This window comes from Aquarana catesbeiana, linkage group LG06 (genome assembly GCF_042186555.1).
Source record: "Aquarana catesbeiana isolate 2022-GZ linkage group LG06, ASM4218655v1, whole genome shotgun sequence".
NCBI lineage: Eukaryota > Metazoa > Chordata > Amphibia > Anura > Ranidae > Aquarana > Aquarana catesbeiana.
The window spans coordinates 413,593,902-413,621,301 of record NC_133329.1 but is presented as its reverse complement, the minus strand read 5'-3'; the positions used below and the strand labels follow the sequence as shown (position 1 = coordinate 413,621,301).

The window sequence follows — 27,400 nt, the reverse complement described above, 5'->3', positions numbered from 1 at the left end:
TTAACTGGAAATATTGGTTTAATCCAAACAATGGTTGCTGCCATTTGAAATGACAAATAAAAATAAATTACTGAGAGGATCATATCAGTTCCTTTACATGTAGTAGGACTGTGGTCTTCACATTATTCGGAGTGCAGTGATTGATCCCAGCAGAGGTGTGGAGATTGCGCTCACATTCCCCGTACAGCAGGCTCAATTAGCGATACTGATGTTCCTTCATGTCATACCCACTGTAAGGACTTATTGTACCCGCCAATAAGCTCAGCGCACACAGAAGACCATCAGAGAACATGTTGTTATCCATAGGGGGGGTTGTCGTCATGCTCCTAGTAGTTCCTGTCCTTCCTGTCCATCTCATACCATGGATTCTGGAGAGGAGAAAGGCAAAGATCAGAATATTCCTTCAAGAATCTTAGAATTTACACCATGTCCAAAAAAAATCCCCAGTAACATCAAAATAACAACCCTCTTCCCCCCATGGAGGTTCTAAATGAGATCCTAAAGGGTCAATCTCCTCAAAATTGACATTTTAGTGGTGAGAGTCTGTCTGGGGGCTCCCATAATGGACATTTTGCCTTCTAGTGGACTAAGGTGTCTAAGATGGACATGTGTACATGTGTTACACCATGAATTGTATTCTCCCAAACCCTCTACAGCCTATGTGGCCGGTATGAGATCTATAATGGTGGGCCCAGGATTTCTAGAAGATACCAGCTCATGGGTCACGCAGAAGAAGAAGAATGGGGTGTTTGTTGTCTCTTTCTGGAAATATGTTTTAATTTTCTCCTTGACGATTCCCCATCTGATGTAGTTGGCACAATTCTCTCTTTTCCTTACCTCATCGTAATCCCGTTTCGGCATGGAGCGCCTGTACTCCTCCTCCTCATCTTCGTATACATTGGAGGCTCGGTTCACCTGGCCCACGTCCGACTTCATCTGGACTTTGGGGAACAAACTCCCCGGAGCCGGGCTGCCTCTTGCTAGCTTGTCATTGTCAATCAGTTCTGCCCGCTCGCCACTCTTTCCTTTCCTGGACCTGCAACGCACAGGGCGAGAAATGGGTCACCATCACATGTACCATGAAAAGACTTATGATGGACATATATTACAGGAAAACTCTCCATCCACACTTGTACAACTGCAAAATTGTGACTTTGGAGTGCAGCTTTGGTGAAACTTTTTTGAGGCTCCATTCACACTTGTGCGACTTGTCTTACAACGGTGGACACTAAAGTCACATGACAAGTCACACTCCATATTTTTCAATGACATCTGTTCAAATGTGTGTGACTTAAAGTGGCAGCAACTTTAAAAAGGTTCCTGCACTACTTTGTTCTGACCTTCATGCGACTTGAGTGCCATAGACTTCAATGTAAACCCTCCAAAGCTGCATTAAAGTTGCACCTGAACATTATACATGCAACAGTTGTCCATTATCATTGGTCAAAGCCAAAGACACATCCAAGCAGTGGCGGCCGCTCCATTAGGGGAGCAGGGGTGCCGTCCCACTAATTCATGCGCCCAGCCCCTAATCTACATGCAGGGAGCTGGACGCATGGATTCCAGTGTTTTTTTTTTTAAAGCACGATTAGAGCCTGAGGCTCTAATTGGCTTTAAAAAAGGGTGGGATCAGGACACAGAGCACTGTTCCCTGATTTCACCCAGTTGTGTGACATTAGCGAGTTAATATTCGCTAATGTCTTCCTATTTCTCCTCCTGGCTAATCAGGAAGCAGGTCCTGAGACCCAATTGGCCAGGGAGTCTTAGGACCCCCTTCCTGTTTGACCATGGGGAGATGCAATGGCCCCTTGGCACTGATCACCGCCTTCCCGGCTCCATAGAGCCCGTCCCATCGTCCTAGCAGAGCCCATAGCAGAAGCCCAGTCCAGGAGCAGCATCAGCAGCAGCAGATGGGAGTATTAGCAGGAGCTGGACCAGTGTGAGTACCGAAACCGCCCTGGCCGGGGGGGGGGGGGGGTGTTGGCGTTATTAGTGAGTGAGGGGGCAGGTTTGTTTGCTGCCCCCCCCCAAAAAAAAAATATTGAGCACTAGCCGCCACTGCATCCCATGCAGAGTTGCACTCCAAAAACTTCTGCAACTTCTACACAACTTTGGATGGGAGCAACTTGGATGCGACTTCAAACATATTTAAAGTGTGAATGAAGCCTAATTGCCTCACACTATAGTTATTACACAAGACTGTTTATTATTGAATCTTACGAAGGAAAGATGTGGAGGATATTTAGGGTTGAGCAATTGGTGGTGGTCAGAGAATGGGAAAGAGATATATAGAGGTTAAGTACAGCGCTGCGCTAAAAAATGACAAACAGCAGCCAACACACCCGTAGACTCAGGATCAAACTAACAATAAAAATTCAAAAGTGTGGCGCTAAAATTTACGTGAAAAAATGAATATATAATATTTCAAATAAAAATACAGTGACTACATAGCAGGTATTTCGGTATGAGCCAGAAAAATACTGCGTGAATATACACAATAGTGAATGAAAAGGTAACACTCAATATACATGTATTGAACCAAGTGTAAAAAAACCAGTGTTAAATGTAAAGTCCAAATAAGTGAACAAACACAAGCAAAAAGTCTGTGATAATGGTGAAAAAAATGATGATGGTAAACAGGTATCTCCTGAGCATGCAGGGGGATGGTTCCGAACCGGCAACCTGGTGAGTAAATAAACCGTAGAGAAACCGGAAGTGCACAGAGGATTGAAATCGGTGCCAGGACCATCACCAGAAACCAAGGAGGCTTACCAGAAGATGTGGCCTGAAATGGCATATGCCATACAGGTCAAAAAGGCTTGATGACCTGACCAACAGGTCTAGGCAAATAATCTGGCCAGATGTCATCACACAGAGAGGGAAGGGATCAGCACGGCTTCCTCAGCGATGGGTACACCGTGAACCAAGTAAATAGTTTGGGTAACATGTGAGGGAAAAAACACTCACATAGCGTAATAACGTTTGAACTTGGATTTATTTAAAATAAAGAGAAAACAAACTCACATTTTCAGAAGATAAAAACAGCATGTAATCTTGTAGCGGTAGTTCCACCGCTACAAGATTACATGCTGTTTTTATCTTCTGAAAATGTGAGTTTGTTTTCTCTTTATTTTAAATAAATCCAAGTTCAAACGTTATTACGCTATGTGAGTGTTTTTTCCCTCACATGTTACCCAAACTATTTACTTGGTTCATGGTGTACCCATCGCTGAGGAAGCCGTGCTGATCCCTTCCCTCTCTGTGTGATGACATCTGGCCAGATTATTTGCCTAGACCTGTTGGTCAGGTCATCAAGCCTTTTTGACCTGTATGGCATACGCCATTTCAGGCCACATCTTCTGGTAAGCCTCCTTGGTTTCTGGTGATGGTCCTGGCACCGATTTCAATCCTCTGTGCACTTCCGGTTTCTCTACGGTTTATTTACTCACCAGGTTGCCGGTTCGGAACCATCCCCCTGCATGCTCAGGAGATACCTGTTTACCATCATCATTTTTTTCACCATTATCACAGACTTTTTGCTTGTGTTTGTTCACTTATTTGGACTTTACATTTAACACTGTTTTTTTTACACTTGGTTCAATACATTTATATTGAGTGATACCTTTTCATTCACTATTGTGTATATTCACGCAGTATTTTTCTGGCTCATACCGAAATACCTGCTATGTAGTCACTGTATTTTTATTTGAAATATTATATATTCATTTTTTCACGTAAATTTTAGCGCCACACTTTTGAATTTTTATTGAGAGAATGGGAAAGCCCATATGCTGGGCAAGGCTTGGACACAGCAGAGAGGTGTAGATGGGGTGGGGGGTTCAGGCCCGCAGGAGGACCCCTAAGAGAGAGACTGCTGGTAGTACTGAATAGGCAATATTCAGGTCCAGATTCCCCACCAAACTGCCCTCCACATTGGACCCAAAGAGCATTGCTGAACATCACCCAGAAAGTCCTGTGAGCGTTTCACCTGGGTGGAGTCTGTCATCGGTCAGAGACCCGGCCAGGGGTTACTCCACCATTTTTCTTACCCAAGATACAAGGCATGGTGCGGTAAAGAGAGCTACTGACTGGTGTCTATGTATTAGTCACTGGGGAGGGCACTGTGAGGGGGGGGGGGGGGCCCTCTTTGCTGAGATCACACAGAACCTTGTTATAACTGGAGCCAATGTTGTGACAATGTACAATGAAGGGTAAAGGGACCTTGTCATCAAACAATTGCAGCTAAAAGCTCATAAACATTCTTTCTTTCAGTATTTTTCCTTTCCATAGAAATGTTAGATTTTCTTGCAATGTCCTTCTGAACATGCTACATAATTGGACTACGTTAGGAAGAGTCAATTTCCTGGCACAGACCCCTCCATTCTTGTATATCATAGCCCTCTCCTCTTCTGTAAGTCTAATTACTGTCTGTGCTGGCCCATCTCCTCTGTCCCTCCCCCTCATTTCCCTACAAAACCTTTTTTTTGTAGCTGCAGGGGGGAGTGAAGAGGAATACTATAGAGTGGAATTTGTGTGACAGCCCTGCTGGGGCTTACAGGTACTGTATAGAATACGAAGAAAATACTTTGGTCATCAAATTTAAGATGCTTTCCGGTTGGGAAATATTAACATTTCAGTTCTTGTCATGGCTGGTCTGCTCACCTCACTGACACCCCAATAACGGCCCCCAGGAGGCCGAGCACAACGGCCCCGAGAACAGCCCCAACGATGACCAGGATCAGCAGGTAGTCTGTGGAGAAAAGGAATCACTGATTATATAACGATATGATACATGAGTGGCTGGTGGGGGGGGGGGTAGTTCCTCCAGTATATGGGGGCCCTTTCAGACCGTAATCTGATCTGCAGACATCCAGAGGTGTACTGGAGAAGGGGAGCTGGGGGCATTCAAGGGAAAACCAGAGAAGGGGAGCTGGGGACATCTAGGGGTGTGAGCGCTAGTGGGGGTACTGGGGACATCCAGGAGAGGACTGGGGAATGGGGCCCACAGACAGCCAGGGGAGGACTAGAAGAAAAGACTGCATACAGCTGGGGATGGACTAGAAAAAGGGAGCTAGGGGCATTCAAGGAAGGACTGAAGAAGGGGGGCTGAGGACATCTAGGAGTGGGAGGACTTATGGGGGGGGGGTCTGGGGACATCCAGGAGGGGACTTGAGAAAAGGGGCTGCAGACATTCAGGGGAGGACTGAAGAAGGGGGGCTGGGGGCATTTAAGGGAGAACTGTAGAAGAGGGGCTGAGTGAGGACATATAGGAGTGGGAGGACTAATGGGGGGATGGGACTGGGGACATCCAGGGGAGGACTTGAGAAAGGGGGCTGCAGTCATCATTCAGGGGAGGACTGAAGAAAGGGGGCTGGGGGCATTTAACGGAGAACTGGAGAAGAGGGGCTGAGGACATATAGGAGTGGGAGGACTAATGGGGGGGGGACTGGGGACATCCAGGAGAGGACTTGAGAAAGGGGGCTGCAGACATTCAGGGGAGGACTGAAGAAGGGGGGCTGGGGGGCATTCAAGGGAGAACTGGAGAAGAGGGGCTGAGGACATCTACGGGTGTGAGGACTAGTGTGGGGTGGGGGCTGCAGATATTTGGAAAGGACGGGAGAAGGATTTAGGGGGGAGGGCAGGAGAAAAAAGGCATCCAGAGGAGGACTGGTGAAGGCACATCCAAGGGAGGACTGGTGATTGGAGGACGGGGGACATCCAGGGGTGGGAGGACTAGATAAGGGGGAGGGCTGGGGATATCCTGGATGTGGCTGCATATAGAGGGGGCTACAGACTTCCAGTGGTGGGAGGGGACTGATGTCACTGCACTGTCATGACTGCCACCTACTTATAGAATTCAGCTGATGGAAACTTACTGTCTTTACATTCCTCTCCAGAATATCCAAAATCACATCTGTAAGAAAAGACAATAAATGGACATCAGACAAATGATAGGATTGGCCAAAAGAAGTTCTAAAAGACCCCAAATCTCTCCTCTACCTTTGAAAGCAACAGATCGAAAAAAAAAATGTTTTATCTTTTGCTTTAAGGAAAAAAACCCAACATGTTTACATGGCCCGAGAATTAGAAGTGACACCATGACGTCGCTCCGGTCCTCCCAGAGCATTGAAATGAGTGGTGGTCATCTTGCCGTCGCTTATCTCTATGGCAAGCCACCCCCGGATGGTTGCCGGGCTCAGCAATCAGTAACGTACACCCAGGAACCACTGGGAAGCGTCAGGAGGGTGGGGTTTAACCTCCCCTTCTAAAAGTGATCCCACGGCGAATCCGCTGCTGGGACCACTTTTATCTAAAAGCCAGCCACCTAAGGGAAATGAAAATACCGGGGTTATGGCATCTAGCTGCAGCCCTAACCCCGGTATTTAATGTCAAAGTAATAAAGTAAATTCCCAGTTAGGCGGTCGGCAAGCAGTTCTGGCCCTGGCTCCCAGTTTTGGTGCGCATTTCATGAGTGGGCAGAGTTGGTACCCTGCCTGTTAGGGACAGCGTTAGCGGTAGGGAAAGGTTCCTGATGAGGAGGTAAAGTGTAGGGACTGCATTTCATCTGAACATCTTCCCGATTGGACACAAGAATGCCAGGCTGCATTCTGCCCTCTTTACAGGCGCTGCCAGTCCAGCTGAGCATCGCTCCATTCTCATTGTTAAAAATCGTGACTGCACCCAGTTGGGCGGTCTTCCCTCCGGGTTCTGTTGTGAACTGTTTTTGCATACTTCAATATACCCGTATTGGACCCATCTGTGTGAATTATTGCTGCCGCACCACACTGCACCCCACCTACAAGACTCTTTGGCCAGCATTGAAGATCCAAGACAAGACACGGGTGGTGGGATAGGTGCCCATGGTCTTCATGCAGCTTTAAGGACCCGTTCACACCTAGCGGTCTATTGTAGGCAGGGCCGCTGATATGGCAATACAGCTAGTCCTGTTGTACCGGGCCCGGCCCTATCAGCTCAACAAGGGGGCCCGGGCACCTTCACAGTTTCTTTTTTGAAAAATACAAGACAGAGCTTTCTAAAGCCCCGTAGGTGCAGCAATCTCAGTTTGATCAGATGCTTTGGTCTAATAGACCCCAGATCTCTCCATAAAGAAGACCTGTCATGGCTTATGCTATTACATGTTCAAAGCTGGGACAAGGGAGGGGCCAGGGGTGCAGTCAAGGGTGGGTCAGAGGGGGCCTTGAAAGGTAGGGTGTATGGGGCCCCATGATTACTAACAGTGACCTTGATTGTAGGGCATTAGCACTTGTTATGTCGTGCATTAATGTGCATTGTGCTAAGGCGGTCCAATCATTCAATCGAGCTGCCAATGCACAAAAGCCGGACATGCGCTATTTTTTCTGATGCATTGCACCACAACACACAGTGAGGCATTGCTTTCCCTTGTGGTGCACTGCAACCGCATGTGCATTGGAGGTGCATTGCTCTGGTATGTTAGGGTTCCGCCGAAAATGCACCGCATTGGACAGGTCTGAATGGGCCCTAAAGATATTCCTCTTCCCCATTGCAGAGAGCTGGCTGACCTCTCCCTGATCACATGATTCCGATTAGTAATACACGTTCCTGTGCACCTGGGGGGTGTCAGTGTGTCAGTTGTCGGGGTCTCCCTGCTCTCCAGTATCTATATCCTCAGGTAGGTGACAGTGGGTCACATTCATTACCCAGAGGGCCTCTCATTGCAGGTCACATGGTGTCAGGACTTACGTTTTACATCCGCCATCCTTGGATTTATAGCCCGGTAGACAGACACACTGGGGAGCGGTACCGATGTCTCCTTGCTTGCATTGGCGCCCCGAAGATGCCGTGCAGTCAGGAGCACATTCTGCAACACATGAATGAAGACATTGCGTCATGCGTGATGTCACAGCGACAGTCGGCTACATTTTATTATTATACGTCTGTGGGGGAGGCAGCTGGAGACAAGCAAATCGATTAGTGAAGTGGTTGAAACTATTTCCTGGGAATGACAATTCAGTTTGTGAATACCGATCATCTGATGAATTGAACGCTTCTCTGAAGATTGGACGGCTGGAAAATTTTAATTCACCAGACATCCCCATTAACAAGGTCCAGGGTCTCTATAAATCAGATACACCCATTAATAGGGTCCAAGATTCTCCAGAAATCAGATGCCCCCATTAATATGGTCCAGGATCTCCAGAAATCAGATGCCCTCATAACAAGGTCCAGGATCCCCAGAAATCACACACCCCCATTAACAAGGTCCAGGTTTCCCAGAAATCAGACACCCCCATTAACAAGATCCAGAATCCCTGGAAATCAGACACCCCCATTTACAAGGTCCAGGCCCCCCTGAAATCAGACACCCCCATTAACCAAGTCCAGGATCCCCGGAAATCATACACCCTTATAAACAAGGTCCAGGATCCCCAAAAATCAGACATCCCCGTTAACAAGGTCCATGACCCCCAGAAATCAGACACAGCCACTAACGAGGTCCAGTATGCCCAAAAATCAGACACCCCCATTAACAAGGTCCAGGGTCCCCAGAAATTAGACATCCCCAATAACAAGGTCCATGACTCCCAGAAATCAGACACCCCCACTAACGAGGTCCAGGATCTCCAGAAATCAGACACCCCTTTAAGGAGGTCCAGTATCCCCAGAAATCAGGCACTTCCATTAACAAGGTCCAGAATCCCCAAAAATCAGACACCCCCATTAACAAGGTTCAGGATCCCTAGAAATCAGACACCCCTATTAACAAGGTCCAGGATCCCCAGAAATCAGACACCCCCATTAAAGAGGTCCAGCATGCCCAGAAATCAGACACCCCCATTAACAAGGTCCAGGATCCCCAGAAATCATACACCCCCCACTAACACAGTCCAGGATCCCTAGAAACCAGATACCCCCATTAACAAGGTCTAGGATCCCCAGAAATCAGACACTCCCAATAACAAGGTCCAGGATCCCCAAAAATTAGACACCCCCATTAACAAGGTTCATGATCCCTAGAAATCATACACCCCCAGTTACAAGGTCCAGCATCCCCAGAAATCATACACCCCCAGTTACAAGGTCCAGCATCCCCAGAAATCATACACCCCCATTTACACAGCCCAGGATCCCCAAAAATCAGACAACCCCATCAACATGGTCCAAGATTCCCAGAAATCAGACACCCCCAAAAACAAGGTCCAGGACCCCCAGATATCATACACCCCCATTAACATTGTCCAGGATTCCCAGAAATTAGACACCCCCATTAACATGGTCCAGAATTCCAAGAAATCAGACACCCCCATTAACATGGTCCAGGATTCCAAGAAATCAGACACCCCCATTAACACCAGGATCCCCAGAAATCAGACACCCCCATTAACAAGGTCCAGGGTTTCAAGAAATCAGACACCCCCATTAACATGGTCCAGGATTCCAAGAAATCAGACACCCCCATTAACATGGTCCAGGATCCTTAGAAATCAGACACCCCAGCTAACATGGTGCAGGATTCCCAGAAACTATGTATAGGGTGCCCCCCGTGATGGTTTTGTATCATTACATGTATCTTACCTCTGCAGGTGGTGATGATCGGCTGTGAGGAGTATAGCCCAGATTTACATGTACATTCAGCGTTTTGTCCGGAATTGTATGGTGTACAAGTCGTTGTTGCATCATCACAGTACACTCCAGAAGAGCAGATTGTTTTATCTGGGAGAAGATGAGATGAATCAGTATATCGTTCCATGACGAGCTCTGTGCAGTCTACATTATAAAGGATAATATTCTGGGTGTGCATAGCTGGGAACTTGCTGGATGTAACTGGAATTTAACTCTGGTTGCCAGGTCATTAACAGAGTTCTTACACAAAAGGGGATGGTGGAGGCCCCATGCAGGGAGCAGGGGGATAGTTTGGGAGAGGGAGAGAACAGGATGGTCTGTGACACTCCTTTATTAAGGAGGTCATCATGACCCCAACAGGAAGTCTTCCTACACTTCAGTTCAAGAGGTAGGCAAGTAGCGGTGCAAATAAAAGTACTGAACACTTATGCCAATTAAATGATAACATTTGGACATTTTGTGTTTGTTGTTTTAAATAAGTTCATAAAGCTTGAGCCAACGCGTTTTAGGGATTATACTTCCTTCTTCAGGGTTTTGTGCCGCATCAGTAAAAGCTTTGGATATTGTTTTATTAACTTTTATATACCAAGAAACACAATATATTGCTTGAACTTTTTTTAGATGCCTTTTTACTGCACTCCTCACTTACCTCCATAACTCATCTGGGCCTGAAGAGGCCCTCCACAGATCACCCACCACCGACAATGTTACAGCACTACCTCACCCACCCATGACAAACATTTCTGACACTTACCAGCATATGATCCAAAATTATTGATTTTCTGGATGTAGTAAATTACGGTGTCATCTACTATAGTTTTGTTTATAGTGCCCGGTCCAAAATAGTTTGACACCTGCGCGACCACTGTGTTGGTGTTTCGAGCATTTTTTGTAGTAGTCTGCCTGGAAAATAGAATAATGATGTCAGAGGTATATGAATGATGTCAGAGATATATAGATGATGTCAAAGATATATAGATGATGCCAGAGATATATAATTGGTCAGAGATACAGTGGATATAAAAAGTCTACACACCCCGGGTGGTAAAATGTCAGGTTTCTGTGATGTAAAAAAATGTGACAAAAATAAATAATTTCAGAACTTTTTCCACCTTTTATTGTGATCTATAAACTGTACAACTAAGTTGAACAACAAACTGAAATCTTTTAGGTGGAGGTAAGTAAAAATAAAATATGGTTCCATAAGTCTGCACACCCTTACACTAATACTTTGTTGAAGCCCCTTTTGATTTTATTCCAGCACTTAGTGTTTTTTGGGTATGAGTCTATCAGCATGGCACATCTTCGCTTGGCAATATTTGCCCGCTCTTCTTTGCAAAAACACTCCAAATCTGTCAGATTGCCAGGACATCTCTGGTGCACAGCCCTCTTCACATCACCCCACAGATTTTCATTGGGATTCAGGTCTGGGTTCTGGCTGGGCCATTCCAAAACTTTAATCTTCTTCTGGTGAAGCCATTCCTTTGTTGATTTGGATGTGTGCTTTGGGTCGTTGTCATGCTGAAAGATATAGTTCCTCTTCATGTTCAACTTTCTGGCAGAAGCCTGAAGGTTTTGTGCCAATATTGACTGGTATTTGGAACTCTACCTTGACTAAGGCCCCTGTTCCAGCTGAAGAAAAACAGCCCCAAAGCATGATACTGCCACCACCATGCTTCACGGTGGGTATTGTGTTCTTTTGGTGATGTGCAGTGTTGTTTTTGTGCCAAACATATCTTTTGGAATTGTGACAAAAAGTTCAAGCTTGGTTTCATCACACCAGGACACATTTTCCCTCATGGTATTGGGAGACTTCAGATGTTTTTGCAAAATTTAGCCGGGCTTGGATGTTTTTCTTGGTAAGAAAAGTCTTCCGTCTTGCCACTCTACCCCATAGCCCAGACATATGAAGAATACGGGGTATTGTTGTCACCACACAGCCAGGACTTGTCAGATATTCCTGCAGCTCCTTTAATGTTGCTGTAGGCCTCTTGGCAGCCTCCCTGACCAGTTTTCTACTCATCTTTTCATCAATTTTGGATGGACATCCAGTTCTTGGTGATGTCACTGTTGTGCCATATTTTCTCCACTTGATGATGACTGTCTTTGTGTTCCATGGTATATCTAATGCCTTGGAAATTCTTTTGTACCCTTCTCCTGACTGATACCTTCTAACAATGAGATCCCTCTGATGCTTTGGAAGCTCTCTGAGGACCATGGCTTTTGCTGTAGGATGCAACTAAGAAAATGTCAGGAAAGACTTACTAGAACAGCTGAACTTTATTTGGGGTTAGTCAGAGGCACTTTAAATGATGGTCGGTGTGTACTGACTCCTATTTAACATGAGTTTGAATGTGATTGCTTAATTTTGAACACAGCTACATCCCCAGTTATAAGGGTGTGCACACTTATACAACCACTTTTTTTTTTTTTACTTCCCTCCCCTAAAAGATTTCAGTTTGTTTTTCAACTGAGTTGTACAGTTTATAGGTCACATTAAAGGTGTAAAAAGTTATGAAATGATTTATCTTTGTCACATTTTTTTACATCACAGAAACCTGACATTTTAACAGGGGTGTGTAGACTTTTTATATCCACTATATATATGGGTATTGGAGATATATGGATGACGTCAGAGATATATAGATGATGTCAGGGATATAGGTATGGTGTCAGAGATATGTGTATAGATGTCATAGATATATCGATGTCAGATGCATACATATATGTATGGGGTGGTCAAAATTCTTGGCACCCTTTCAAAATTGTGGATAAATAAGATTGTTTCAAGCATGTGATGCTCCTTTAAACTCACCTGGGGCAAGTAACAGGTGTGGGCAATATAAAAATCACACCTGAAAGCACATAAAAAGGAGAGAAGTTCACTTTGTCTTTGCATTGTGTGTCTGTGTGTGCCACACTAAGCATGGACAACAGAAAGAGGAGAAGAAAACTGTCTGAGGACTTGAGAACCAAGATTGTGGAAAAATATCAACAATCTCAAAGTTACAAGTCCATCTCCAGAGATCTAGATTTGCCTTGGTCCATAGTGTGCAACATTATCAAGAAGTTTGCAACCCATGGCACTGTAGCTAATCTCTCTGGGCGTGAACGGAAGAGAAAAATTGATGAGGTTGCAAAGCAGGATAGTCCGGATGGAGGATAAGCTGCCCCAAACAAGTTCTAAAGAAATTCAAGCTGTCCTGCAGGCCCAGGGAGCATCAGTGTCAGCGCGAACTATCCGTCGACATTTAAATGAAATGAAACGCTATGGCAGGAGACCCAGGAGGACCCCACTGCTGACACAGAGACATAAAAAAGCAAGACTACAGTTTTCCAAAATGTACTTGCGTAAGCCAAAATCCTTCTTTGAAAACGTCTTGTGGACAGATGAGACCAAGACAGAGCTTTTTGGTAAACCACATCATTCTACTGTTTACTGAATACGGAATGAGGCCTACAAAGAAAAGAACACAGTACCTACAGTGAAATATGGTCTAGGTTCAAAGATGTTTGGGGTTGTTTTGCTGCCTCTGGCACTGGTTGCCTTGAATGTGTGCAAGGCATCGTGAAATCTGAGGATTACCAAAGGATTTTGGGTCGCACTGTAGAGCCCAGTGTCAGAAAGCTGGGTTTGCGTCCGAGATCCTGGGTCTTCCAGCAGGACAATGACCCCAAACATACGTCAAAAAGCACCCAGAAATAGATCTCAGCAAAGAGCTGGCCAGCAATGAGTCCAGATCTAAATCCCATTGAACACATGTGGAGAGATCTTAAAATTGCTGTTGGGAAAAGGCCCCTTCCAATAAGAGAGACCTGGAGCAGTTTGCAAAGGAAGAGTGGTCCAAAATTCCGGGTGAGAGGTGTAAGAAGCTTATTGATGGTTATAGGAAGCGACTGATTTCAGTTATTTTTTCCAAAGGGTGTGCAACCAAATATTAAGTTAAGGGTGCCAAGAATTTTGACCAGCCCATTTTTGGAGTTTTGTGTGACATTATGTCCAGTTTGCTTTTTTTCCCTCCATTTTTTTGTTTTGTTCCAATACACACAAATGGAATAAACATGTGTATAGCAAAACATGTGTTACTGCAATACTTTTCTGTGAGAAATGCTTGATTTTCTGGAAAAATTTCTGGAGTGCCAACAATTTTGGCCATGACTGTGTATGTATATATATAGTGTCAGTAATATATGGATGGTGTCAAAAGATATATGGATGATGTCACAGATGTATGGAATGTGTCAGAGATATGTGGATGGGCGAAATCTGGGTATTTTTTTTTGCTAATTTAAATAATATACATCAGATCTACCCAATCCAACAAAAGCAGATGCATGTGCCTGTCTCTCTTAGGATCCAGTATGTGCCTGCCTGGGGACCTGCTTCCATAGACCATCCTGGTCAAGCCTTCTGTCAAGCAGACCATGTCTCCAGCTACACGGGAACATCGGGCATCTTCAGTGTGAGTTCTGATCCTTCCTGCATTTCCCCTTTGATGTGCACTATTGCTACTGAATGGACTGTGCTGTGCCCTATTGCTGACCTGTGGACTGTTAATCCTTGCTGTACCATATGACTGCTCTGAGGATCACCTCCCCTATATTATGTCATATTGCTGCCCTGCCACTGAACTAAACTGCTGATCCTTGCTGTACCATATTACTGCTTGGTGGACTCCCATGCTGTACCATATTGCTGCCCTGTGGGCTATCTCTCTGTGCTGTGCCCTGTCATCCCTCCTGTATACCCAAGCTCCCCAATAAACACCCACACATTGGGCTCGCTCTCTCCTAATAACCACCCTCAGTACTCTAGTACTTCTGTCCTCTCTATACAGTCCTCGGTGTTCTATCATCCTCTAATATCCATCCTGTACAGATCAGAGAGGATTGAGGAGAAGTCCACACTCACCTTATTTCCAGGATTGCCGTATTCAGGTAAGTGGTGAAGTTCACAAAACATTCCCGAAACTGGAGAGGAAACAGAAAGATTTCAGTATAGAGAGTCAGAACATCACTACAGGGTGACAGTGTGCAGGGTCACAGTACACAGAGGTACCGGCACAGTCCAGGGTCACAGTACACAGAGGTACCGGCACAGTCTAGGGTCACAGTACACAGAGGTACCGGCACAGTCCAGGGTCACAGTACACAGAGGTACCGGCACAGTCCAGGGTCACAGTACACAGAGGTACCGGCACAGTCCAGGGTCACAGTACACAGAGGTACCGGCACAGTCCAGAGTCACAGTACACAGAGGTACCGGCACAGTCCAGGGTCACAGTACACAGAAGTACCGGCACAGTCCAGGGTCACAGTACACAGAGGTACCGGCACAGTCCAGGGTCACAGTACACAGAGGTACCGGCACAGTCCAAGGTCACAGTACACAGAGGTACCGGCACAGTCTAGGGTCACAGTACACAGAGGTATCGGCACAGTCTGGGGTCACAGTACACAGAGGTACCAGCACAGTCCAGGGTCACAGTACACAGAGGTACCGGCACAGTCCAGGGTCACAGTACACAGAGGTACCGGCACAGTCCAAGGTCACAGTACACAGAGGTACCGGCACAGTCCAGGGTCACAGTACACAGAGGTACCGGCACAGTCCAGGGTCACAGTACAGAGAGGTACCGGCACAGTCCAGGGTCACAGTACACAGAGGTACCGGCACAGTCCAGGGTCACAGTACACAGAGGTACCGGCACAGTCCAGGGTCACAGTACACAGAGGTACCGGCACAGTCCAGGGTCACAGTACACAGAGGTACCGGCACAGTCCAGAGTCACAGTACACAGAGGTACCGGCACAGTCCAGGGTCACAGTACACAGAGGTACCGGCACAGTCTAGGGTCACAGTACACAGAGGTACCGGCACAGTCCAGAGTCACAGTACACAGAGGTACCGGCACAGTCCAGGGTCACAGTACACAGAAGTACCAGCACAGTCCAGGGTCACAGTACACAGAGGTACCGGCACAGTCCAGGGTCACAGTACACAGAGGTACCGGCACAGTCCAAGGTCACAGTACACAGAGGTACCGGCACAGTCTAGGGTCACAGTACACAGAGGTATCGGCACAGTCTGGGGTCACAGTACACAGAGGTACCGGCACAGTCCAGGGTCACAGTACACAGAGGTACCGGCACAGTCCAGGGTCACAGTACACAGAGGTACCGGCACAGTCCAAGGTCACAGTACACAGAGGTACCGGCACAGTCCAGGGTCACAGTACACAGAGGTACCGGCACAGTCCAGGGTCACAGTACAGAGAGGTACCGGCACAGTCCAGGGTCACAGTACACAGAGGTACCGGCACAGTCCAGGGTCACAGTACACAGAGGTACCGGCACAGTCCGGGGTCACAGTACACAGAGGTACCGGCACAGTCCAAGGTCACAGTACACAGAGGTACCGGCACAGTCCAGGGTCACAGTACACAGAGGTACCGGCACAGTCCGGGGTCACAGTACACAGAGGTACCGGCACAGTCCAGGGTCACAGTACACAGAGGTACCGGCACAGTCCGGGGTCACAGTACACAGAGGTACCGGCACAGTCCGGGGTCACAGTACACAGAGGTACCGGCACAGTCCGGGGTCACAGTACACAGAGTTACCGGCACAGTCCAGGGTCACAGTACACAGAGGTACCGCCACAGTCCAGGGTCACAGTACACAGAGGTACCGGCACAGTCCGGGGTCACAGTACACAGAGTTACCGGCACAGTCCAGGGTCACAGTACACAGAGGTTCCGGCACAGTCCGGGGTCACAGTACACAGAGGTACTGGCACAGTCCAGGGTCACAGTACACAGAGGTATCGGCACAGTCTGGGGTCACAGTACACAGAAGTACCGGCACAGTCCGGGGTCACAGTACACAGAGGTACCGGCACAGTCCGGGGTCACAGTACACAGAGGTACCGGCACAGTCCGGGGTCACAGTACACAGAGGTACCGGCACATTCCGGGGTCACAGTACACAGAGGTACCGGCACAGTCCAGGGTCACAGTACACAGAGGTAACCCAATGTAGGAAGACACCGGCATAATGGTGATATAACATTATATAACAAAATAGCATTAATAAATACTCACATTGTTTATCACGTCTTTATAGACAGCTGCGTATTGTGGAGATGTTGGGTCTGAACTGAATTCTACACCGGTAATTGTCACCTCACCATAGAAAGCGTCGCCTACAACCAAACCAAATTAGATATTCAAGTTTTATGTTCTGTAAAAGAAAATCATTTGTACATCTCTGGTTTGGGGATTGTTTATTCCCCCAGTTCAGATTTGCTCAATTATGGGAGGTGAGGAGGAGGAATGAATGCACAATGTAAGGGAGTGAGGACCCCGCAATGTAGAGCAGGGTTTCTCAACCAGAGTTCCATGGATACCTAGGGTTCCTCCAAAGGTTGTTAGGGTTTCCTTGAGCAATGAGCAATTCCTGCCTCTCAGATAAGTTCCCACTGACACCATTCATCTTTTTAGCTATCTGTTGGGAGAATTCTTCCCAATGACCACAAGTGTAAGGAGCTTTCTTCCCACGACCTCCACATTAATGTATCATGAGCTGTAGATACAGTAATCATTAGCGGGGTATACAACAGATACGCTACGCTAAGGTGAAAATGTCAATCTGGAGATTATTAATGCATATGAGGTATGAAAATACGCATAAGCGGCTTATCCAGCCACAGCAAGGCACAAAGGATATATATATATAAAAAAAAGTGATTATAAGGTGCAATGTGTAAATAATATACTAGATGTATACCATTAGAATAAGAGTAGCGATGATTAAACAACTATCTGTATATATAATGAATGAAAAATTATTTATATAATCTGAAATTTACGGTGTAAAAAATATATAAATAATATCACAGTGATAAGTGCAAAAAATACAACAAAGTGCCAAGTGCCACACAATGAGTGTGAATATCAAATCCAAGATGTGATACGTGATTATTAAAGTCCAATTTATGAAAGAAATGCACATAAAGTCCATAAAAACAGTTCATAAAAAATCCAACGTGCGTGCATTAATCTTAGTGCTCAGAATTCCATGCTCAAGTGCCATCCAGTGACCCCCCGGGGACAGCCGCTCACCTCAGAGCGTGCGACTCAGCTGTGAGACTGAGTCTAAACACGCTTATGAGCCATCCCACGGCTCAGTGATGGAATCCAGATACACAGTTTTCAGCAGCAGCTCCACAGTTAGGAATAAAGGAAAAGAAAAACTTTCTTTACAGCGGAGTTCCACCCAAAAATGGAACTTCCGCTTTAAGTGTTGGTGACCCTCTGATGTGCCACATTTGGCATGTCATTTTTTTTTGGGGGGGGGGGGGGCGGGTACCCTGTTTTTAGAGGCACCCAGCTCCCATTACCTCCCCTGGCGCCGGAAGGAAGATCACCTCTCCCCCCTCCCTCCCTGCAATCTTCTGAGACACGTCACAGGTCCTAGAAGATTGCCCGACCAATCACAGCGCACAGCGCAGCTCGCGCATGCGCAGTGCGCACTCGGCTGTGAAGCCACAGCCGGGCACCCACAGTTAGAATGCCGACGGAGAGGAGGGGGAGAGGAGTGGGGCTTCGTGCGCCCGCATCGCTGGACAGGTGAGTCAGCAGCTACAATTTTTGTAGCTGACGACTTTTAAATGGGTGGAACTCGGCTTGAAGTCAGTTGCCCCTCCATATTGTGAGGTCATATTGGCTGGGAATGTGAGAAATCTGATCGTTTGATAGTCTGACAATCTTACCTTGATGGCACGACAATGTCGAGTTGATAAAAGCAAAGCCCAGCGGGCAGCGGCAGACGTAGTCATTGGAGAGCTGAACACACTGAACGTCCCCACAGGGGTTAGATGAGCATGACATGGGATCTGTGTGCAGAAAACATGGACCCGATTAATACAAAGTAACAATCTCAGAAACAATGTAACAATGCCCGGAAGAAGTCATCTGGTGACCCCCCCCCCCCATGTTTATTATGAATTAGTCTACCAGTGTCTAGAAATATTTAAAAAATATAAAATGAAAGTGTTTGCTACCCCAGCATTTCATATTCCTGATATGTGGTGGCTATACCATGTCCTGGTATGAAGAAGTCTCCTCTTCTCTTTGTATTGCTTCCTTTGTGCAAAATCCCTGCCAGTCCCTCTGCTTTCCTATTAGAAACTGACCACACTAAGCACGAGAGCACAGTGTGGTCAGTTCTCTAGCTATGCTGGGAACTCAGGCTGCTCTCCTCCAATGATCAGACTTGTCCTGACACCCCCCCCTCCCGCACAGCCATTCACTGGGAAGCTCAGTGTGCTGCTGCTTCTCCTCCCCCAGCTCTTATGCAGCTGAGAACAGAGGGAATGTGATCACTTATAACAAAGGAAAAAAACTAATTATAATTTTTTTATATTTATACAAAAATGTTTTGCCCCTTTATTTCAGTTTTAAACTGAATAGATTGTTTTGCAAGGTGATAGTTTACAATCACTTTAAAGACAGAAGGTGCATTCTATGCGTTAAGATAAAAAGCCTTCTGTGTGCAGCTCCCCCCTCAGCCCCCAAAAACTTACCTGAGCCTGTCTTTACCCAGCGATGTTGAAGGGGGGGCAGCAGACAGGCCTGACAATAGACCCGCCGTTGCTCCAGCCCTCCACCACGCACCAGACCCCCCCAGTCACTGGCTCACTTACCCTGTGCAGCTCACAGCTCCGCAGACACACAGGGAAGGTGTGAGGAGTGGGGGTGCCTGCTGCTGGTGGGGAATAAACTGAGCCGGGCAGAGCAGAGGGGAGGAGAGCGGCTCTCCCCCGTGCTTGAATCCATTGGCGGTGGCTTCCCCCTTCCATGTCCTCCGTGTTCCCCCTTCATCTTCTCCTCCCAGCCAATCAGGTCTTCGGACTCCCAGCCAATGGGGTCTCAGAAGCCGATTCTTGATTGGCCGGGAGGAGAAACAGAAAGATATTAGCGAATATTTATTTGCTAATGCCACACAAGTGGGTGGGCTAGGAGCGCAGTGCTCTGCGCGCTTCGAGCCCACCTTTTTTTGAAGCCAATCACATGGTTCTAAAAATAAAAATAAAAACATTGAAATCCAATGCGTTCAGCGTCCTGCATGTAGATTAGGGGACCAAACGCATGGATGGGGGGGCCAGTATGCCCCTGATGGACGGGCCGCCACTGGCACTCAGATGTGAACAGGGGACATTGAAATGAATGGGATTTTGTTTGTTGAGTGTCTTGGAGCTTTGAGCTACAAATTGCTCAGGTGTAATAGTTTATCAGGTCCACCATCTCTAACCCCTTCCCCCAAAAGGGTGTACCCATACGTCTTCTGGTTGAAGGGGTTATACGGGGGGGGGCATAGCTGCAGATGCGATCACAACCGCGGTATTGCTTTTTCCTGCTTGTGATGCTGTACAAAGTAAAAGCAATCCTAGAGGCTGATGAGACCAAGATAAACGTATTTGGTTCAGATGGTGACAAGCGTGTGTGGGGGCAACCAGGTGAGGAGGACAAAGACAAGTGTGTCTTGTCTACAGTCAAGCATGGTGGTGGGAGTGTCATGGTCTGGGGCTACATGAGTGCTGCCGGCACTGGGGGGCTACAGATCATTGAGGGAACCATGAATGCCAACATGTACTGTGACATACTGAAGCAGAGCATGATCCCCTCCCTTCAGAGACTGGACCGCAGGGCAGTATTCCAACATGATAACCACCCCAAACACACCTCCAAGACCACCACTGCCTTGCTAAAGAAGCTGAGGGTAAAGGTGATGGACTGGCCAAGCATGTCTCCAGACCTAAACCCTATTGATCATCTGTGGGACATTCTCAAACGGAAGGTGGAGGAGCGCAAGGTCTCTAACATCCACCAGCTCTGTGATGTCATCATGGGGGAGGGGAAGAGGACTCCAGTGACAACCTGTGAAGCTCTGGTGACCTCCATGCCCAAGAGGGTTAAGGTAGTGCTGGAAAATAATGGCGGCCACACAAAATATTGACACCTTGGGCCCAATTTGGAGATTTTCACTTAGGGGTGTACCGACTTTTGTTGCCAGCGGTTTAGACATTAATGGCTGTGTGTTGAGTTATTTTGAGGGGACAGCAAATTTACACTGTTATACAAGCTGTACACTCACTACTTTACATTGTAGACAAGTGTCATTTCTTCAGTGTTGTCACATGAAAAGAGAGAAGAAAAGATTTACACAAATGTCACTGAGGGGTGTACTTACTTTTGTGAGATAATTTGTTCCCTATGAAGAGTTTTCAGAGCCATAGTTTGGTGCTGTTCCAGGAATGTGTGATGTTAAATGTCTTTTTACTCGACATAACATCATCTTTTACATTGTACCACACAATTGGCCAATATATTGTGTTTTTTGTGTGTTAAAATTCACCAAAGTGTACTTTTTCCTTAAACAATTGCATTTGAAAAAACTGCTGCACAAATACCATGTGACCAAAAAATTGCAACATCCACCATTTTATTCTCTAGGGCCTCTGCATAAAAAGTATACAATATTCGGGGGTTCTAAGTAATTTTCTAGCAAAAAAAAAAAACTGTAGATTTTTACATTCATGTGAGAAGTGTCAGAATTGGCCTGGGGCTGAAGTGGTTAAAAAATACAGAGGGTCCTATAAACTCTCCATGGGGCAGCATTATAATAGTGAAGGTTGTTACATTTATATTAGTGAGACAAATAAACAAAGATTCACAATGGAAGTTCCTGTTCCATTTATTATGCGTGCCAAATGTTGCAGTTTTTTACGCGCCATAAAATTGGGTGGATGTTCTTTGGACGCACAGAAAAATCTCATTAGTTTTCCTAACAATAGGTGGCGCCAGAGCGCCATTATAAACTCTAATCACTGCAACATAATAAACAACTTTATTTATATTTTCTATTTATTTTTTTGCAACAATTTTGACCCATCATTTCCCTGTTTCTCTCTTTGCACAATTACGAGTTTATCAGGTCCACCGTCTTTAACCACTTCAGCTCCGTAAGATTTACCCCCCCCCCCTTCATGACCAGGCCATTTTTTGCAATACGACGGCACTGCGTTATTTTAACTGAGAATTGCGCGGTCGTGCGACGTTGTACCCAAATAACATTTATGTCCTTTTTTTCCCACAAATAGAGCTTTCTTTTGGTGGTATTTGATCACCTCTGTGTTTTTTATTTTTTGCGCTATAAACGAAAAAAGGCCGACAATTTTTAATAAAAAAACAATATTTTTTACTTTCTACTATAAAACACATCCAATAAAAAAATAGAAAAAAAAAGAATTTCTTCATGAATTTAGGCCAATGTGTATTCTGCTACATTTTTTTTGTAAAAAAAATCCCAATAAGTGTCTATTGATTGGTTTGCGCAAAAGTTATACCGTCTACAACAATGGAATATTTTTATTGAATTTTTTTTTTTTCGTTTTTTCTTTTACTAGCAATGACTATCGGCAATTTTTAGCGGGACAGCAACATCGCAGCGGACAAATTGGACACAAAGTGACACTTTTTGAGGACCAGTTACGCTAATACAGTGATCAGTGCTAAAAAACAAAATGCACTGTATTAATTACACTGGCAGGGAAGGGGTTAACATCAGAGGCAATCAAAGGGTTAAATATGCTCCTAGGGGGTGGTTTCTATCTGTGGGGGAGGGGCTTTGACTGGGGGAAGGCAGAGATCCGTGTTCCTGCTTAGCAGAAACACAGGATCGCCATCTTCCCCTCTCACAGAACGGTGGTCTGCCTTGTTTACAAGTCCCCAAACCGAGTCCATGAAATCCCGTACAGGTAAGTGATTTTGCGCAGGAGGGCCGCTCTGCCGCAGTATATCTGCATGGGACGGTCCATAACAGGTTAAAAGATACAGAGGGCCCTATAAGCTATCAGCGGTGCACCATTATAATAGCGCAGGTTGTTTCATTTATACTACTGTGCCAAATAAATAACGAATCGCAGTGCGGCCCGTACGTCAGAAATAAGAAATTCCCTCTTTGCCACATTTTGCAGAAATGTTGCAGTTTGCATTCCATGTAATTGAAAAGATTTCATATATTTTGGTCGCACAGAATAAGCGCATTCATGTGGCCAGCAGTAGGTGGCGCTGGACTCATAAATATAAACTATAATCACTGCAACATTGTAGATCATTTGTTACAATTTTTTTTTGGACAATTTCACACATAATTTCTCATTCGGCATCGCCAATAGGTAATTGTTACAGATTGTTTGATACAAATTCATTTTATTAACACACGGGGAAAAACAAAACTACAAAATGTCACCTCTGATTGGTTCTCCAAAACTCAGCCATCAACAAACGTTATACAGATGACTAAGCTCTGCTCTTAAAGTGGACCTGTCATTGAATCTCACACTACCGGAGTCGATAGGTCACGTGGCAGCAGTACGTTTGGCCACCAACATTGCTGCTCTATCTGTCCTTTCTAGCAGTTTGCTCCCTGAAATGTGACATTTCTTAATAAATACGCCTGTCATGGAGTTTAGAATGGATGAAAATCCGTGTGAAAGTTTCAATGTATAAAAGCCCCGATGAAGGAAAAAAATGCCCCCAAAACATGTCATATAATTCTTTCTATCAAAGTAAAGTACCTTTGAATGAAAGCCTTGCCTGTCCCTCCTGCTTGGTGCTGAGTGCTTCCTCTAGTGATTTTCTTGTATTAATTGGTCTCGGGTCACCTCTGGAGCTCAGTGAGTCCTGGGTCACCTCTGGAGTTTAGTGAGTCCTGGACCACCTCTGGAGCTCAAGGAGTCCTGAGTCACCTCTGGAGCTCAATGAGTCCTGGGTCACCTCTGGAGCTCAGCGAGTCCTGGGTCACCCCAGGAGCTCAGTGAGTCCTGGGACACCTTTGGATTTTAGTGAGTCCTGGATCACCTCTGGAACTCAGCGAATCCTGGGTCACCTCTGGAGCTCAGCGAGTCCTGGGTCACCTCTAGAGCTCAGCGAGTCCTGGGTCACCTCTAGAGCTCAGCGAGTTCTGGGTCACCTCTGGAGCTCAGCGAGTCCTGGGTCACCTCTGGAACTCAGCGAGTCCTGGGTCACCTCTGGAGCTCAGCGAATCCTGGGTCACCTCTGGAGCTCAGCGAATCCTGGGTCACCTCTCGAGCTCAGCGAGTCCTGGGTCACCTCTCGAGCTCAGCGAGTCCTGGGTCACTTCAGGAGCTCAGCGAGTCCTGGGTCACTTCTGGAGCTCAACGAGTCCTGGGCCACCTCTGGAGCTCAGCGAGACCAGGGTCACCTCTGGAGCTCAGCGAGTCCTTGACCACCTCTTGGGCTCTGTGAGTCCCAGCTCACCAGTAGAGCTTAGTAAAGTCCTGGGTCACCTCTGGAGCTCAGCAAGTCCTGGGTCACCTCTGGAGCTCAGCAAGTCCTGGGTCACCTCTGGAGCTCAGCAAGTCCTGGGTCACCTCTGGAGCTCAGCAAGTCCTGGGTCACCTCTGGATCTCAATAAGCTCTACCTGGTAAAGAGAAATAAACACAACTCTAGTATTTTATACTCACTGGCTGTTGTTGTGGTCACTGCCACCTCTGTGGTGTCTGGGCTCGGCATGGTAACATTTGGGTTGCTTGTGATTCCTGTATCATTTGAGCTGCTTGTATCCTGAGTGCTGAAGCTGGTGGTGTCCTCTTCTGTTGTGTTTCCACTAACACCTGGAGGTGTGGTCACATTGTTGTTTGTAGCATTATTGCTTGTTGGGGCAGATACAGTGGTGGTGGTAGTAGTTGATGTGGTAGTAGTTGATGTGGTAGTAGTTGATGTGGTAGATACAGAGGAGGTGGTATTTGCGTTAGATGTAGAATTTGAGTCTGTAGTAACAATACTACTAATGGTGGATGTAGGCACAATAGTGGTGGCTGGAACAAAAGACAAGAAATATTAATGGAAAATGATGTTTATTTCCTCCTATCTATGTAGTCAGTCACACCGCCCTATAGACCAGACCTGCTCGGCTTGTAGATCTCCAGCAGTTAAGGAACTACATATCCCAGCATCCCAAACGTCTAAGTGGTGGGGAGTCCTGGGATTTGTAGTTAAATATAGAGCTCTACAATTACAAATGACTTCTTTTAGCATCAACGCCATAAACATCTCTTCCACCATCTAAACCAGGAGTCTCCAAACAAAGGGCCAATTTACTGTGCTTCAGAATAGAAGGGGGCAGACTGAGGCCAATGGAAGTAGAAAATGTCCCGGCATTGGTGGGAGTGTACAATTCTCCAAACATGTTGGTCAGTGTGAGGAGGAATAGTGCCCTATCTTTGGTATCAATGGGTGGAATAGTGCCCCATCATTGGTGTCATTGGGAGAAATAGTGCAGCCTCAATAGTATCAGTGGGAAGAATAGTGCACCATCATTGGTGTCAGTGGGAGGAATAGTGCCCCATCATTGGTATCAGTGGGAGGAATAGAGTCCCCTTTGGTTGGTGTCACTGGGAAGAATAATGCCCCATCATTGGTGTCACTGAGAGGAATAATGCCCCATCATTGGTGTCACTGGGAGAAATAGTGCAGCCTCATTGGTATCAATGGGAGGAATAGTGCACCATTATTGGTATTAGTGAGAGGAATAGTGCCCCATCATTGCTATTAGTGGGAGAAATAGTGCCCCATCATTGGTATCAGTGGGAGGAATAGTGCCCCATCATTGGTATCAGTGGGAGGAATAGTGCCCCATCATTGGTATCAGTGAGAGGAATAGTGCCCCATCATTGGTATCAGTGGGAGGAATAGTGCCTCATTATTGGTATCAGTGAGAGGAATAGTGCTCCATTGTTGGTATTAGTGGAAGGAATAGTTTCTCATGTATGTGAAGGAATAGTGGCCCATCATTGGTATTAGTGGGAGGAATAGTGCCCCATCATTGGTGTCAGTGGGAGGAATAGTGCCCCATCATTGTTATTAGTGGGAGGAATAGTGCCCCAAGGGCCGGATAAATGCAAGCAAAGGGCCACATCCGCCCCCACGGCGGGCCACAGTTTGGAGACCGCTGATCTAGACAAAATGTAACATTTTCCTCACTGGAACCTTCCTGAGACCCCAGAAACATATCAAGTACAAACCTTTTACTTGTTTTGGGGATAAAGGTTTTTTTTTCTGTTTATTGTTTGTTTTTGTTGGTTTGTTTATTTTCTGTTGTTTTTTTTTTCCTTCTGTTTGTAAATAGTACCCTATAGAAGACCTCCACGGAGCGCACTCAATAGCCAAATAATTTATATCTATAGGAGATCCAGGATATTAAAGGCCAATTCACCGTGAGTGACGCTCCTCCACCTCATGTTTCCAATCAATCTACAGCCTCTCTCTACCTTTGTAACAAAAAGGAACACTTTACATAAGAGAACATTAATAAAGCTAATAATCATTATATTATAAATATATATATCTACAGCTCACCAGATATAAGTACGAACAGTTCATTGTAGGTTGAGGAATAAATAACAGAATGAGAAATGTGACAGATTTGGCGTATTTGACACCCGGGGCGACTCTACACAACAAAATTATTTTCAGTAATATTAATAAAATTAATTAAATATTTGTAATGCCAACAATGAGATTGTACTGCTAGTTTAAATTGATGGTTACTAGAAAAGTGACTCCTTTTATGGTGATCAGTAGGAAGAATGTTCCTTACAATGGTGATCAGTGGGAAGAATGTTCCTTACATTGGTGATCAGTGAGAAGAATGTCCCTTACATTGGTGATCAGTGAGAAGAATGTTCCTTACATTGGTGATCAGTGGGAAGAATGTTCCTTACATTGTTGATCAGTGAGAAGAATGTTCCTTACATTGGTGATCAGTGAGAAGAATGTTCCTTACATTGGTGATCAGTGAGAAGAATGTCCCTTACATTGGTGATCAGTGAGAAGAATGTTCCTTACAGTGGTGATCAGTGAGAAGAATGTTCCTTACATTGGTGATCAGTGAGAAGAATGTTCCTTACATTGGTGATCAGTGGGAAGAATGTTCCTTACATTGGTGATCAGTGAGAAGAATGTCCCTTACATTGGTGATCAGTGAGAAGAATGTCCCTTACATTGGTGATCAGTGAGAAGAATGTTCCTTACATTGGTGATCAGTGAGAAGAATGTCCCTTACATTGGTGATCAGTGAGAAGAATGTTCCTTACAGTGGTGATCAGTGAGAAGAATGTTCCTTACATTGGTGATCAGTGAGAAGAATGTTCCTTACATTGGTGATCAGTGGGAAGAATGTTCCTTACATTGGTGATCAGTGAGAAGAATGTCCCTTACATTGGTGATCAGTGGGAAGAATGTCCCTTACATTGGTGATCAGTGAGAAGAATGTCCCTTACATTGGTGATCAGTGGCAATGCTCCCGAAAAAGTATTTGTTGGTCAGTGGTAGTCTATTTAAGAAGCAGAAAACAGGAGAACCGTCGTTGGGAAAGGCTCATCTAAGAGATCCAACAATGTAAAATAACAACTAATTCCCTCTAAGTGTTGCCATTGGCAGGAACAATTCTTCATATCAAGGCGTTGTCCCTGTCTACATCAGCAGTGATATTAATAATGACCAGCAATGCCCTATCCGCATCAGAATCCCACCCCCCAACACCACCACCATGTCTGGTAATAGATTTGGAGGACCCATCTTACCTCCTACATAAGCCAGTAGAAGTCCGCAGGTCACACAGATGGACAGAATCCCCCTCATGGCTCCTCTCTGACTCCTCACTCAGAAATGATTCGATTTCCTGGGATTTTCATTTTAAGCTGCGCTC

At 45.9% G+C, this 27,400-nt stretch overlaps 1 protein-coding gene across 1 annotated transcript; it reads right to left on the bottom strand.

Moving 5' to 3' along the window:
- MUC13 (mucin 13, cell surface associated) lies at positions 1 to 27,400 on the bottom strand. The gene is made up of 12 exons (XM_073634519.1): positions 27,276 to 27,400; positions 24,156 to 24,509; positions 18,377 to 18,499; positions 16,707 to 16,807; positions 14,516 to 14,574; positions 10,358 to 10,506; positions 9,556 to 9,693; positions 7,723 to 7,840; positions 5,877 to 5,914; positions 4,663 to 4,750; positions 838 to 1,036; positions 1 to 368 (listed from the first exon to the last, which is right to left on the bottom strand). Exons 1-12 carry the CDS (start codon positions 27,331 to 27,333, stop codon positions 327 to 329), a joined length of 1,467 nt encoding a protein of 488 aa, XP_073490620.1. The 5' UTR covers positions 27,334 to 27,400; the 3' UTR covers positions 1 to 326.

What these genes read in the sequence shown, in the direction of transcription:
- MUC13 (XM_073634519.1), bottom strand. Translation starts at nt 27,333, where the DNA reads ATGAGGGGGATTCTGTCCATCTGTGTGACCTGCGGACTTCTACTGGCT. An exon ending in ACGGCAATCCTGGAAATAAG is followed by an intron (nt 10,507 to 14,515) that starts GTGAGTGTGGAC and finishes TCTATTTTCCAG; the next exon opens with GCAGACTACTACAAAAAATG. An exon ending in TAATTTTGGATCATATGCTG is followed by an intron (nt 9,694 to 10,357) that starts GTAAGTGTCAGA and finishes ATCTTCTCCCAG; the next exon opens with ATAAAACAATCTGCTCTTCT.